Source organism: Notolepis coatsorum, assembly GCF_963971535.1.
Source record: "Notolepis coatsorum genome assembly, chromosome: 12".
In the NCBI taxonomy this organism is placed as follows: domain Eukaryota; kingdom Metazoa; phylum Chordata; class Actinopteri; order Aulopiformes; family Paralepididae; genus Notolepis; species Notolepis coatsorum.
The window spans coordinates 4,974,980-4,991,254 of record NC_140176.1 but is presented as its reverse complement, the minus strand read 5'-3'; the positions used below and the strand labels follow the sequence as shown (position 1 = coordinate 4,991,254).

The following is a 16,275-nucleotide window of genomic DNA, read 5'->3' as shown; positions in this document are numbered from 1 at the left end:
TAGTTAACTGACTTGGTGTCTTTATGACTAGTTAACTGACTTGGTGTCTTTATGACTAGTTAACTGACTTGGTGTCTTTATGACTAGTTAACTGACTTGGTGGTGTCTTTATGACTAGTTACCTGACTTGGTGGTGTCTTTATGACTAGTTAACTGACTTGGTGGTGTCTTTATGACTAGTTAACTGACTTGGTGTCTTTATGACTAGTTAACTGACTTGGTGGTGTCTTTATGACTAGTTAACTGACTTGGTGGTGTCTTTATGACTAGGTGTTAACTGACTTGGTGGTGTCTTTATGACTAGTTAACTGACTTGGTGGTGTCTTTATGACTAGGTGTTAACTGACTTGGTGGTGTCTTTATGACTAGTTAACTGACTTGGTGGTGTCTTTATGACTAGGTGTTAACTGACTTGGTGGTGTCTTTATGACTAGGTGTTAACTGACTTGGTGGTGTCTTTATGACTAGTTAACTGACTTGGTGGTGTCTTTATGACTAGGTGTTAACTGACTTGGTGGTGTCTTTATGACTAGTTAACTGACTTGGTGGTGTCTTTATGACTAGTTAACTGACTTGGTGGTGTCTTTATGACTAGGTGTTAACTGACTTGGTGGTGTCTTTATGACTAGGTGTTAACTGACTTGGTGGTGTCTTTATGACTAAACTGACTTGGTGGTGTCCTTTATGACTAGGGGTTAACTGTTGGTTGGTGGGTCTTTATGACTAGGTGTTAACTGACTTGGTGGGTGTCTTTATGCCAGTGTGTTAACTGACTTGGTGGTGTCTTTATGACTAGGTGTTAACTGACTTGGTGGTGTCTTTATGACCAGGTGTTAACTGACTTGGTGGTGTCTTTATGACTAGGTGTTAACTGACTTGGTGGTGTCTTTATGACTAGGTGTAACTGTGACTAGTTAACTGACTTGGTGGTGTCTTATGACTGTGTTAACTGACTTGGTGTCTTATGACTAGGTGTTAACTGACTTGGTGGTGTCTTTATGACTAGTTAACTGACTTGGTGTCTTTATGACTAGTTAACTGACTTGGTGTCTTTATGACTAGTTAACTGACTTGGTGTCTTTATGACTAGGTGTTAACTGACTTGGTGGTGTCTTTATGACTAGTGTTAACTGACTTGGTGTCTTTATGACTAGGTGTTAACTGACTTGGTGTCTTTATGACTAGTTAACTGACTTGGTGTCTTTATGACTAGGTGTTAACTGACTTGGTGTGTCTTTATGACTAGTTAACTGACTTGGTGGTGTCTTTATGACTAGGTTAACTGACTTGGTGTCTTTATGACTGTGTAACTGACTGTGGTGTCTTTATGACTAGGTGTTAACTGACTTGGTGTCTTTATGACTAGGTGTTACTGACTTGGTGGTGTCTTTATGACTAGGTGTTAACTGACTTGGTGGTGTCTTTATGACTAGTTAACTGACTTGGTGGTGTCTTTATGACTAGTTAACTGACTTGGTGGTGTCTTTATGACTAGTTAACTGACTTGGTGGTGTCTTTATGACTAGTTAACTGACTTGGTGTCTTTATGACTAGTTAACTGACTTGGTGGTGTCTTTATGACTAGTTAACTGACTTGGTGTCTTTATGACTAGTTAACTGACTTGGTGTCTTTATGACTAGGTGTTAACTGACTTGGTGGTGTCTTTATGACTAGTTAACTGACTTGGTGGTGTCTTTATGACTAGTTAACTGACTTGGTGTCTTTATGACTAGTTAACTGACTTGGTGGTGTCTTTATGACTAGTTAACTGACTTGGTGTCTTTATGACTAGTTAACTGACTTGGTGTCTTTATGACTAGGTGTTAACTGACTTGGTGGTGTCTTTATGACTAGTGTTTAACTGACTTGGTGGTGTCTTTATGACTAGGTGTTAACTGACTTGGTGGTGTCTTTATGACTAGTTAACTGACTTGGTGGTGTCTTTATGACTAGGTGTTAACTGACTTGGTGGTGTCTTTATGACTAGTTAACTGACTTGGTGGTGTCTTTATGACTAGTTAACTGACTTGGTGGTGTCTTTATGACTAGTTAACTGACTTGGTGGTGTCTTTATGACTAGGTGTTAACTGACTTGGTGGTGTCTTTATGACTAGTTAACTGACTTGGTGGTGTCTTTATGACTAGTTAACTGACTTGGTGGTGTCTTTATGACTAGGTGTTAACTGACTTGGTGGTGTCTTTATGACTAGGTGTTAACTGACTTGGTGGTGTCTTTATGACTAGTTAACTGACTTGGTGGTGTCTTTATGACTAGTTAACTGACTTGGTGGTGTCTTTATGACTAGGTGTTAACTGACTTGGTGGTGTCTTTATGACTAGTTAACTGACTTGGTGGTGTCTTTATGACTAGGTGTTAACTGACTTGGTGGTGTCTTTATGACTAGGTGTTAACTGACTTGGTGGTGTCTTTATGACTAGGTGTTAACTGACTTGGTGGTGTCTTTATGACTAGTTAACTGACTTGGTGTCTTTATGACTAGTTAACTGACTTGGTGTCTTTATGACTAGGTGTTAACTGACTTGGTGGTGTCTTTATGACTAGGTGTTAACTGACTTGGGTGTCTTTATGACTAGTTAACTGACTTGGTGGTGTCTTTATGACTAGTTAACTGACTTGGTGGTGTCTTTATGACTAGTTAACTGACTTGGTGGTGTCTTTATGACTAGTTAACTGACTTGGTGTCTTTATGACTAGTTAACTGACTTGGTGGTGTCTTTATGACTAGTTAACTGACTTGGTGTCTTTATGACTAGTTAACTGACTTGGTGTCTTTATGACTAGGTGTTAACTGACTTGGTGGTGTCTTTATGACTAGTTAACTGACTTGGTGGTGTCTTTATGACTAGTTAACTGACTTGGTGTCTTTATGACTAGTTAACTGACTTGGTGGTGTCTTTATGACTAGTTAACTGACTTGGTGTCTTTATGACTAGTTAACTGACTTGGTGTCTTTATGACTAGGTGTTAACTGACTTGGTGGTGTCTTTATGACTAGGTGTTAACTGACTTGGTGGTGTCTTTATGACTAGGTGTTAACTGACTTGGTGGTGTCTTTATGACTAGTTAACTGACTTGGTGGTGTCTTTATGACTAGGTGTTAACTGACTTGGTGGTGTCTTTATGACTAGTTAACTGACTTGGTGGTGTCTTTATGACTAGTTAACTGACTTGGTGGTGTCTTTATGACTAGTTAACTGACTTGGTGGTGTCTTTATGACTAGGTGTTAACTGACTTGGTGGTGTCTTTATGACTAGTTAACTGACTTGGTGGTGTCTTTATGACTAGTTAACTGACTTGGTGGTGTCTTTATGACTAGGTGTTAACTGACTTGGTGGTGTCTTTATGACTAGGTGTTAACTGACTTGGTGGTGTCTTTATGACTAGTTAACTGACTTGGTGGTGTCTTTATGACTAGTTAACTGACTTGGTGGTGTCTTTATGACTAGGTGTTAACTGACTTGGTGGTGTCTTTATGACTAGTTAACTGACTTGGTGGTGTCTTTATGACTAGGTGTTAACTGACTTGGTGGTGTCTTTATGACTAGGTGTTAACTGACTTGGTGGTGTCTTTATGACTAGGTGTTAACTGACTTGGTGGTGTCTTTATGACTAGTTAACTGACTTGGTGTCTTTATGACTAGTTAACTGACTTGGTGTCTTTATGACTAGGTGTTAACTGACTTGGTGGTGTCTTTATGACTAGTTAACTGACTTGGTGGTGTCTTTATGACTAGTGTTAACTGACTTGGTGGTGTCTTTATGACTAGGTGTTAACTGACTTGGTGGTGTCTTTATGACTAGTTAACTGACTTGGTGGTGTCTTTATGACTAGTTAACTGACTTGGTGGTGTCTTTATGACTAGTTAACTGACTTGGTGGTGTCTTTATGACTAGTTAACTGACTTGGTGGTGTCTTTATGACTAGGTGTTAACTGACTTGGTGGTGTCTTTATGACTAGGTGTTAACTGACTTGGTGGTGTCTTTATGACTAGTTAACTGACTTGGTGGTGTCTTTATGACTAGTTAACTGACTTGGTGTCTTTATGACTAGTTAACTGACTTGGTGGTGTCTTTATGACTAGTTAACTGACTTGGTGGTGTCTTTATGACTAGTTAACTGACTTGGTGGTGTCTTTATGACTAGGTGTTAACTGACTTGGTGGTGTCTTTATGACTAGTTAACTGACTTGGTGGTGTCTTTATGACTAGTTAACTGACTTGGTGTCTTTATGACTAGTTAACTGACTTGGTGGTGTCTTTATGACTAGTTAACTGACTTGGTGGTGTCTTTATGACTAGGTGTTAACTGACTTGGTGTCTTTATGACTAGTTAACTGACTTGGTGTCTTTATGACTAGTTAACTGACTTGGTGGTGTCTTTATGACTAGTTAACTGACTTGGTGGTGTCTTTATGACTAGTTAACTGACTTGGTGGTGTCTTTATGACTAGGTGTTAACTGACTTGGTGGTGTCTTTATGACTAGGTGTTAACTGACTTGGTGGTGTCTTTATGACTAGTTAACTGACTTGGTGGTGTCTTTATGACTAGGTGTTAACTGACTTGGTGTCTTTATGACTAGTTAACTGACTTGGTGGTGTCTTTATGACTAGTTAACTGACTTGGTGGTGTCTTTATGACTAGTTAACTGACTTGGTGGTGTCTTTATGACCAGGTGTTAACTGACTTGGTGGTGTCTTTATGACTAGTTAACTGACTTGGTGGTGTCTTTATGACTAGGTGTTAACTGACTTGGTGGTGTCTTTATGACTAGTTAACTGACTTGGTGGTGTCTTTATGACTAGGTGTTAACTGACTTGGTGATGTCTTTATGACCAGGTGTTAACTGACTTGGTGGTGTCTTTATGACTAGTTAACTGACTTGGTGGTGTCTTTATGACCAGGTGTTAACTGACTTGGTGGTGTCTTTATGACTAGTTAACTGACTTGGTGTCTTTATGACTAGTTAACTGACTTGGTGGTGTCTTTATGACCAGGTGTTAACTGACTTGGTGGTGTCTTTATGACTAGTTAACTGACTTGGTGGTGTCTTTATGACTAGGTGTTAACTGACTTGGTGTCTTTATGACTAGTTAACTGACTTGGTGGTGTCTTTATGACTAGTTAACTGACTTGGTGTCTTTATGACTAGGTGTTAACTGACTTGGTGGTGTCTTTATGACTAGTTAACTGACTTGGTGGTGTCTTTATGACTAGTTAACTGACTTGGTGGTGTCTTTATGACCAGGTGTTAACTGACTTGGTGGTGTCTTTATGACTAGTTAACTGACTTGGTGTCTTTATGACTAGGTGTTAACTGACTTGGTGGTGTCTTTATGACTAGGTGTTAACTGACTTGGTGTCTTTATGACTAGTTAACTGACTTGGTGGTGTCTTTATGACTAGGTGTTAACTGACTTGGTGTCTTTATGACTAGTTAACTGACTTGGTGTCTTTATGACTAGTTAACTGACTTGGTGGTGTCTTTATGACTAGTTAACTGACTTGGTGGTGTCTTTATGACTAGTTAACTGACTTGGTGGTGTCTTTATGACTAGGTGTTAACTGACTTGGTGGTGTCTTTATGACTAGTTAACTGACTTGGTGGTGTCTTTATGACTAGTTAACTGACTTGGTGGTGTCTTTATGACTAGGTGTTAACTGACTTGGTGGTGTCTTTATGACTAGTTAACTGACTTGGTGGTGTCTTTATGACTAGGTGTTAACTGACTTGGTGGTGTCTTTATGACTAGTTAACTGACTTGGTGGTGTCTTTATGACTAGTTAACTGACTTGGTGGTGTCTTTATGACTAGGTCTTAACTGACTTGGTGGTGTCTTTATGACTAGTTAACTGACTTGGTGTCTTTATGACTAGGTGTTAACTGACTTGGTGGTGTCTTTATGACTAGGTGTTAACTGACTTGGTGGTGTCTTTATGACTAGGTGTTAACTGACTTGGTGTCTTTATGACTAGTTAACTGACTTGGTGGTGTCTTTATGACTAGGTGTTAACTGACTTGGTGTCTTTATGACTAGTTAACTGACTTGGTGTCTTTATGACTAGTTAACTGACTTGGTGGTGTCTTTATGACTAGTTAACTGACTTGGTGGTGTCTTTATGACTAGTTAACTGACTTGGTGGTGTCTTTATGACTAGGTGTTAACTGACTTGGTGGTGTCTTTATGACTAGTTAACTGACTTGGTGGTGTCTTTATGACTAGTTAACTGACTTGGTGGTGTCTTTATGACTAGGTGTTAACTGACTTGGTGGTGTCTTTATGACTAGTTAACTGACTTGGTGGTGTCTTTATGACTAGGTGTTAACTGACTTGGTGGTGTCTTTATGACTAGTTAACTGACTTGGTGTCTTTATGACTAGTTAACTGACTTGGTGTCTTTATGACTAGGTGTTAACTGACTTGGTGGTGTCTTTATGACTAGTTAACTGACTTGGTGGTGTCTTTATGACTAGTTAACTGACTTGGTGTCTTTATGACTAGTTAACTGACTTGGTGGTGTCTTTATGACTAGTTAACTGACTTGGTGTCTTTATGACTAGTTAACTGACTTGGTGTCTTTATGACTAGTGTTAACTGACTTGGTGGTGTCTTTATGACTAGGTGTTAACTGACTTGGTGGTGTCTTTATGACTAGGTGTTAACTGACTTGGTGGTGTCTTTATGACTAGTTAACTGACTTGGTGGTGTCTTTATGACTAGGTGTTAACTGACTTGGTGGTGTCTTTATGACTAGTTAACTGACTTGGTGTGTCTTTATGACTAGTTAACTGACTTGGTGGTGTCTTTATGACTAGTTAACTGACTTGGTTGTGTCTTTATGACTAGGTGTTAACTGACTTGGTGGTGTCTTTATGACTAGTTAACTGACTTGGTGGTGTCTTTATGACTAGTTAACTGACTTGGTGCTTTATGACTAGTTAACTGACTTGGTGGTGTCTTTATGACTAGTTAACTGACTTGGTGTCTTTATGACTAGGTGTTAACTGACTTGGTGGTGTCTTTATGACTAGTTAACTGACTTGGTGGTGCTTTATGACTAGGTGTTAACTGACTTGGTGGTGTCTTTATGACTAGTGTTAACTGACTTGGTGTCTTTATGACTAGTTAACTGACTTGGTGGTGTCTTTATGACTAGTTAACTGACTTGGTGGTGTCTTTATGACTAGGTGTTAACTGACTTGGTGGTGTCTTTTATGACTAGTTAACTGACTTGGTGGTGTCTTTATGACCAGGTGTTAACTGACTTGGTGGTGTCTTTATGACTAGTTAACTGACTTGTGGTGTCTTTATGACTAGTTAACTGACTTGGTGGTGTCTTTATGACTAGGTGTTAACTGACTTGGTGGTGTCTTTATGACTAGTTAACTGACTTGGTGGTGTCTTTATGACTAGTTAACTGACTTGGTGGTGTCTTTATGACTAGGTGTTAACTGACTTGGTGGTGTCTTTTATGACTAGGTGTTAACTGACTTGGTGGTGTCTTTATGACTAGGTGTTAACTGACTTGGTGGTGTCTTTATGACTAGGTGTTAACTGACTTGGTGGTGTCTTTATGACTAGGTGTAACTGACTTGGTGGTGTCTTTATGACTAGTTAACTGACTTGGTGGTGTCTTTATGACTAGTTAACTGACTTGTGGTGTCTTTATGACTAAGTTAACTGACTTGGTGTCTTTATGACTAGTTAACTGACTTTGGTGGTGTCTTTATGACTAGTTAACTGACTTGGTGTCTTTATGACTAGGTGTTAACTGACTTGGTGGTGTCTTTATGAACTAGTTAACTGACTTGGTGGTGTCTTTATGACTAGTTAACTGACTTGGTGGGTGTCTTTATGACTAGGTGTTAACTGACTTGGTGGTGTCTTTATGACTAGTTAACTGACTTGGTGGTGTCTTTATGACTAGTTAACTGACTTGGTGGTGTCTTTATGACTAGGTGTTAACTGACTTGGTGGTGTCTTTATGACTAGTAACTGACTTGGTGGTGTCTTTATGACTAGTTAACTGACTTGGTGTCTTTATGACTAGTTAACTGACTTGGTGGTGTCTTTATGACTAGTTAACTGACTTGGTGGTGTCTTATGACTAGTTAACTGACTTGGTGGTGTCTTTATGACTAGTTAACTGACTTGGTGGTGTCTTTATGACTAGTTAACTGACTTGGTGGTGTCTTTATGACTAGGTGTAACTGACTTGGTGGTGTCTTTATGACTAGGTGTTAACTGACTTGGTGGTGTCTTTATGACTAGTTAACTGACTTGGTGGTGTCTTTATGACTAGTTAACTGACTTGGTGGTGTCTTTAAGACTAGTTAACTGACTTGGTGGTGTCTTTATGACTAGGTGTTAACTGACTTGGTGGTGTCTTTATGACTAGTTAACTGACTTGGTGGTGTCTTTATGACTAGTTAACTGACTTGGTGGTGTCTTTATGACTAGTTAACTGACTTGGTGGTGTCTTTATGACTAGTTAACTGACTTGGTGGTGTCTTTATGACTAGTTAACTGACTTGGTGGTGTCTTTATGACTAGGTGTTAACTGACTTGGTGGTGTCTTTATGACTAGGTGTTAACTGACTTGGTGGTGTCTTTATGACTAGTTAACTGACTTGGTGGTGTCTTTATGACTAGTTAACTGACTTGGTGTCTTTATGACTAGTTAACTGACTTGGTGGTGTCTTTATGACTAGTGTTAACTGACTTGGTGGTGTCTTATGACTAGTTAACTGACTTGGTGGTGTCTTTATGACTAGTTAACTGACTTGGTGTCTTTTGACTAGTTAACTGACTTGGTGGTGTCTTTATGACTAGTTAACTGACTTGGTGTCTTTATGACTAGTTAACTGACTTGGTGGTGTCTTTATGACTAGGTGTTAACTGACTTGGTGGTGTCTTTATGACTAGTTAACTGACTTGTGGTCTTTATGACTAGTTAACTGACTTGGTGGTGTCTTTATGACTAGTTAACTGACTTGGTGGTGTCTTTTGACTAGTTAACTGACTTGGTGGTGTCTTTATGACTAGTTAACTGACTTGGTGGTGTCTTTATGACTAGTTAACTGACTTGGTGGTGTCTTTATGACTAGTTAACTGACTTGGTTGTTCCCCTTTATGATAGTTAACTGACTTGGTGTCTTTATGACTAGTTAACTGACTTGGTGGTGTCTTTATGACTAGTTAACTGACTTGGTGGTGTCTTTATGACTAGTTAACTGACTTGGTGGTGTCTTTATGACTAGTTAACTGACTTGGTGGTGTCTTTATGCTCAGCCAGTTGTTTGTCCAGGGGTTTCAGGAACAACTGTTTGACCGGACCATCATCTCCAGTGTCACGCTCTGCTGCCTGCTCCACCTGGGCGAGAGAGAGAGAGAGATGGGGGGGGGAGAGAGAGAGAGAGAGAGAGAGTGAGGGGGGAGATATATATATATAGAGAGAGAGGGGGGGGAAGAGAGAGAGATAGAGAGGGGGGAGAAAGAGAAAGAGAGAGAGAGAGAGAGAGAGAGAGAGTGAGGGGGGAGATATATATATATAGAGAGAGAGGGGGGGGAAGAGAGAGAGATAGAGAGGGGGGAGAAAGAGAAAGAGAGGGAGAGAGAGGGGGGAGAGAGAGAGAGAGCGAGAGAAGGAGAGAGAGAGAGAGGAGGGAGAAGAGAAAGAGAGAGGGAGAGAGAGGCGGGAGAGAGAGAGAGAGAGATGAGAGAGAGGGGGGAGAGAGGGGAAGAGAGAGAGAGATAATAGAGAGAGAGAGGGGGGAGAAAGAGAGAGAGGGGAGAGAGAGAGAGAGAGAGAGAGAGAGAGAGAGAGAGAGAGAGAGAGAGAGAGAGAGAGAGAGAGAGAGAGAGAGAGAGAGAGAGAGAGAGAGAGAGAGAGAGAGAGAGGGAAGAGAGAGAGAGAGAGGGAAGAGAGAGGGGGAATAGAGAGAGAGAGGGGGGAGAGAAAAAGAGAGAGAGAGAGAGGGGGGGGGAGAAAGAGAAATAGAGAGAGGGGGAGAGAGGGGGGGAAGAGAGAGAGATACAGAGAGAGAGGGGGGGGGGAAGAGAAAGAGAGAGAGGGGGGGATAGAGAGAGAGAGAGAGCGAGAGAGAGAGAGAGAGAGAGAGAGAGAGAGAGAGGGGGGGGGGGAGAGGGGGGAGAGAGGGGGGAGAGAGAGAGAGAGCGTGCTGTCATTATTGTATAATGTTTGATGAACCTCAAGTTCAAGTTTCCTTTTCCTTTAGGAACCTCAGGCTCCTGTCTGTGGTGGATGTTACCTGTAACTGTTTGTGGTGGATGTTACCTGTAGCTGTTTGTGGTGGATGTTACCTGTAACTGTCTGTGGTGGATGTTACCTGTAACCGTTTGTGGTGGATGTTACCTGTAGCTGTTTGTGGTGGATGTTACCTGTAGCTGTTTGTGGTGGATGTTACCTGTAGCTGTCTGTGGTGGATGTTACCTGTAGCTGTCTGTGGTGGATATTACCTGTAACTGTTTGTGGTGGATGTTACCTGTAGCTGTTTGTGGTGGATGTTACCTGTAACTGTCTGTGGTGGATGTTACCTGTAACTGTCTGTGGTGGATGTTACCTGTAACTGTTTGTGGTGGATGTTACCTGTAGCTGTTTGTGGTGGATGTTACCTGTAGCTGTTTGTGGTGGATGTTACCTGTAGCTGTTTGTGGTGGATGTTACCTGTAACTGTCTGTGGTGGATGTTACCTGTAACTGTTTGTGGTGGATGTTACCTGTAACTGTCTGTGGTGGATGTTACCTGTAACTGTTTGTGGTGGATGTTACCTGTAGCTGTTTGTGGTGGATGTTACCTGTAACTGTTTGTGGTGGATGTTACCTGTAGCTGTCTGTGGTGGATGTTACCTGTAACTGTCTGTGGTGGATGTTACCTGTAACTGTTTGTGGTGGATGTTACCTGTAACTGTCTGTGGTGGATGTTACCTGTAGCTGTTTGTGGTGGATGTTACCTGTAGCTGTCTGTGGTGGATGTTACCTGTAACTGTCTGTGGTGGATGTTACCTGTAACTGTTTGTGGTGGATGTTACCTGTAACTGTCTGTGGTGGATGTTACCTGTAACTGTTTGTGGTGGATGTTACCTGTAACTGTCTGTGGTGGATGTTACCTGTAGCTGTTTGTGGTGGATGTTACCTGTAGCTGTCTGTGGTGGATGTTACCTGTAACTGTTTGTGGTGGATGTTACCTGTAACTGTTTGTGGTGGATGTTACCTGTAACTGTCTGTGGTGGATGTTACCTGTAACTGTTTGTGGTGGATGTTACCTGTAACTGTCTGTGGTGGATGTTACCTGTAACTGTCTGTGGTGGATGTTACCTGTAACTGTTTGTGGTGGATGTTACCTGTAGCTGTTTGTGGTGGATGTTACCTGTAGCTGTTTGTGGTGGATGTTACCTGTAGCTGTTTGTGGTGGATGTTACCTGTAGCTGTTTGTGGTGGATGTTACCTGTAGCTGTCTGTGGTGGATGTTACCTGTAACTGTTTGTGGTGGATGTTACCTGTAACTGTTTGTGGTGGATGTTACCTGTAGCTGTTTGTGGTGGATGTTACCTGTAACTGTTTGTGGTGGATGTTACCTGTAGCTGTCTGTGGTGGTGGATGTTACCTGTAGCTGGTGGTGGTGGAGGTGGGAGAAGGCCCACAGGGGTATGTCCTTGGCCATGGACACCACAATGTTCACAACCTTGTTGACAGTACTCTTAAACACAAAAAACATAGCATGTTAAATTATATCCGTGTAGAGTAGAGTAGAGTAGTAGAGTAGAGTAGAGTAGAGTAGAGTAGAGTAGAGTATAGTAGAGTAGAATAGAATAGAATAGAGTAGAGTAGAGTAGAATAGAGTAGAGTAGAATAGAGTAGAGTAGAGTAGAGTAGAGTAGAGTACAGTAGAGTAGAATAGAGTAGAGTAGAGTAGAGTAGAGTAGAGTAGAGTAGAATATAATAGAGTAGAGTAGAGTAGAGTAGAGTAGAATAGAGTAGAGTAGAGTAGAGTAGAGTAGAGTAGAATAGAATAGAGTAGAGTAGAGTAGAGTAGAGTAGTAGAGTAGAGTAGAGTAGAGTAGAGTAGAGTAGAGTAAAGTAGAGTAGAGTAGAGTAGTAGAGTAGAGTAGAGTAGAGTAGAGTAGTAGAGTAGAGTAGTGGACAATAGTAGAGTAGTAGAGTAGAGTAGTAGAGTAGAGTAGAGTAGTAGAGTAGTGGACAATAGTAGAGTAGAGTAGAGTAGAGTAGAGTAGAGTAGAGTAGAGTAGTAGAGTAGAGTAGTGGACAATAGTAGAGTAGAGTAGAGTAGTAGAGTAGAGTAGAGTAGAGTAGAGTAGAGTAGAGTAGAGTAGAGTAGAGTAGAGTAGAGTAGAGTAAAGTAGAGTAGTAGAGTAGAGTAGAGTAGAGTAGAGTAGAGTAGAGTAGAGTAGTAGAGTAGAGTAGTGGACAATAGTAGAGTAGAGTAGAGTAGTAGAGTAGAGTAGAGTAGAGTGTAGTAGAGTAGAGTAGAGTAGAGTAGAGTAGTAGTAGAGTAGTAGAGTAGAGTAGAGTAGAGTAGAGTAGAGTAGAGTAGAGTAGAGTAGAGTAGAGTAGTAGAGTAGAGTAGAGTGTAGTAGAGTAGAGTAGAGTAGTAGAGTAGAGTAGAGTAGTAGAGTAGAGTAGAGTGTAGTAGAGTAGTAGAGTAGAGTAGAGTAGAGTAGAGTAGAGTAGAGTAGAGTAGAGTAGAGTAGAGTAGAGTAGAGTAGAGTAGAGTAGAGTAGAGTAGAGTGGACAATAGTAGAGTAGAGTAGAGTAGAGTAGTAGAGTAGAGTAGAGTAGAGTAGTAGAGTAGAGTAGAGTAGTAGAGCAGAGTAGAGTAGAGTAGAGTAGAGTAGAGTAGAGTAGTAGAGTAGAGTAGAGTAGTAGAGTAGTAGAGTAGAGTAGAGTAGAGTAGTAGAGCAGAGTAGAGTCGAGTAGAGTAGAGTAGAGTAGAGTAGAGTAGAGTGGACAATAGTAGAGTAGAGTAGAGTAGAGTAGAGTAGAGTAGAGTAGAGTAGAGTAGAGTAGAGTAGAGTAGACCTGTATATCATCCAGGTTGGGTTGCAGCACTATGTTGGGGATGGCCAGTTGGATGGAAGCTCTGAACAGAGGCGCTGGGCCCTGCTGGTCAACCAGAGACCAGGAGGAGGAAGAGGAGGAAGAGGAGGAGGTCTGGTACTTGGAGCCGGTCACATGAAGCCTCTTCCTCAGGGCGTCCAGGGAGGACTTGGTGGCTGTTACAAAACATTACAGACACATTGATCTGACCAAACTGTAGCAGAGTGGGAAATGTATAGTGTGTGTATTTAAGGTTTAAAGTAACGCATGGATCTCCAAATGGTAGAACAACCAAGAGGCTGCAGGTACACACATTAACAGACCTTTATTGTTGTGTTATTCATGGTTAAAACCAACATATATCGCTTACATCTGGTCTTCAGGGGTTTTGGTTTAGTTTGGTTTATTTGAAAGTAAAAAGAAAAAAAACACATACAGATGGACTGTCTTGTGATGTGATAACTGACCAGAGCCTTAGTGTTGTTCAGGTTGTGATAACTGACCTCTAACCAGAGCCTTAGTGTTGTTCAGGTTGTGATAACTAACCTCTGACCAGAGCCTTAGTGTTGTTCAGGTTGTGATAACTAACCTCTGACCAGAGCCTTAGTGTTGTTCAGGTTGTGATAACTGACCTCTAACCAGAGCCTTAGTGTTGTTCAGGTTGTGATAACTGACCTCTAACCAGAGCCTTAGTGTTGTTCAGGTTGTGATAACTGACCTCTAACCAGAGCCTTAGTGTTGTTCAGGTTGTGATAACTCACCTCTAACCAGAGCCTTAGTGTTGTTCAGGTTGTGATAACTCACCTCGGACCAGCGCCTCTGTGTTGCTCTGACACAGGTGTCCGATCAGGTTGTAGAAGCAACAGGGGAGACATGATTGACAACGAGTTTTCTGCTTAGAGTCTGGATGGAAACACTGGTATGAACCCTGGAGAAGAGAAGGAGGAGAGGGGAGAATAAGAGAGAAGGAGAGGAGAAGAGACAAGAGGGTGATATACGAGAGAAGAGGGGAGGAGAAGAGAGAAGATGGGAGAAGAGAGAAGAGGATAGGAGAGAAGAGAGGAGAGGAGAGGGGAGGAAAAGAGGGGAGGAGAAGAGAAACGAGGGGAGGAGAAGAGAGAAGAGGAAAGGAGAACAGAAGAGAACAGAAGGTAAGATGGAAGAGAGAAGAGAGGAGAGAAGAAGAGGGGAGGAGAGGGGGGAAAGAGGGGAGAAGAGAGAATAGAAGAGAAGATAGAAAAGGAGAGGAGAGAAGAAGAGGGGAGGAGGAGAGAAAAGAGGGCAGAAGAGAGAAGAGGAGAAGAGAAGATAGAAGAGGAGAGGAGAAGAGAAAAGAGGGGAGGAGAAGAGAGAAGAGAGAAGAGGAGAACAGAAGAGAGAAGAGAGCAGAGAAGAGAGAAGAGAAGAGAGAAGAGAACAGAAGAGGAGAAGGAAGAGAGAAGAGAGAAGAGAGGAGAATAGAGAAGAGAACAGAAGAGAAGAGAGAAGAGAGAAGAGAAGCGAAGAGAAGAGAAGAGAAGGAAGAGTGAAGAGAGAAGAGAAGATAAGGGCAGGAGAGGAGAAGATGGATAACAGATGGGTGGATGAATAAATTAATGTGTGTGTGTGTGTGCGTGTAGGTGTGCGCGTGTGTGCGTGTGTGTGTGTGTGTGTGTGTGTGTGTGTGTGTGTGTGTGTGTGCGTGTGTTTCTACCTCTAAGTTGACAGTCTCCACTGGGCTCATCTTCCTCTTCAGCTCGTTCATCAACTCAGACACACACCTCTCCACCTGCTGGCTCAGACTGCATGCACGCACGCACGCACGCACACACACACACACACACACACACACACACACACACACACACACACACACACACACACACACACACACACACACACACACACACACACACACACCACACACACGCGCACGCACACACACACGCCACACACACACACACACACACACACACACACACACACACACACACACACACACACACACACACACACACACACACACACACACACACACACACACACACACACACACACACACACACACACACACACACACATTTTAAATACTTAAAAACCACAATTGATACATTAGACACACACCTCTCCCTGCTCTTTGCCGTCAGGTGTGTATATGCTTGATCAAGTTTCAAGTTCAAGTTTGTTTATTAGTTGTCATAGCAAAATACAGAATACTTTTCCATGAAATGCTTTTTTCTGTATGAGTGTGCTAGATAAAAATAGATAAAAAGTATACAATAGAAAAAGTCAAAAGTACGTAAACAAAAAGTGTTCAGTCAATATACACATATATACAATATACAATGCAGAGTAAAAAAAAGAGTAACAGTGAGGTACAATGCAGAAATGGGATGAGGTACATCTTTAGGGTAAGGTGCAATGAGGTAGGAATTGTAGTGCAAATCTCTTTGCTAATAAATATAAAGTGTGTTAAAGTGTCTAAAGTGGGTAGAGTGGGTGCTACGGTGCGTGTTTGTTTAAAGTGAGTGTGTGCGTGTGGATGTGTGTGCAGTGAGTGTAGATGATGGGTTGTTACATAGTGTCTTATTGTCGTTGAGCATCCTGATGGCCTGGGGGATAGAAGCTCCTTCTGAGTCTCTCTGTACCGGCCATGATCCTTGTTTGCTCTATGGTTTCTAGAGTCTGTTTTCTCTGTGTGTTTATTAGGGATGCTCGATATTGGCTTTTTTACCGATACTGTAACTGAGGGGTACAATTCCCTGACTGTATTGATAAGTATGGTATCATTAAACCACTACCGCTTTATGTACTTTAATTACTGGCCATACAGTACACGATATCTAAGTAGGATGAACACTTTCCCACATATGAAATCAGGTCCACACAAAGGTAATAGTCAAATATTTAATATATAGCAAAGGGTACATATAATAATTACTTATTACATTTATGATTTGAATTGAATGCTCTTGTAAGGCAAATGAGTACTCGTATGCAAATCAACACTGAATGTCCAATCTCTGGTTACACAGGAAGCAAGTATACAACCTGGCTCTTAGGGGATTATATCTATGGTCACTTAATGATTATAGCTGGATAATATACTGAAGGGGTCCCGCCGGTTGTAAGCCAGTAGGGGGGGTAGGAGAGCCGTCGGCTGTATCCCGTCTGGTCAACGATTTCCAGGGAG

The 16,275-nt window shown here is 41.6% G+C and overlaps 1 protein-coding gene across 1 annotated transcript in view; it reads right to left on the bottom strand.

Annotated features, from left to right (window-relative positions):
• Positions 1-16,275, bottom strand: part of dnah5l (dynein, axonemal, heavy chain 5 like) — a gene marked incomplete at both ends in the record, with an annotated part of 223,598 nt that overhangs the window by 152,079 nt on the left and 55,244 nt on the right. Inside the window, 5 exon segments of the mRNA XM_084326732.1 lie at positions 9,292-9,399; positions 11,653-11,745; positions 13,086-13,279; positions 13,908-14,031; positions 14,797-14,884. Of these exon segments, the coding sequence (XP_084182858.1) occupies positions 9,292-9,399; positions 11,653-11,745; positions 13,086-13,279; positions 13,908-14,031; positions 14,797-14,884 (607 nt within the window).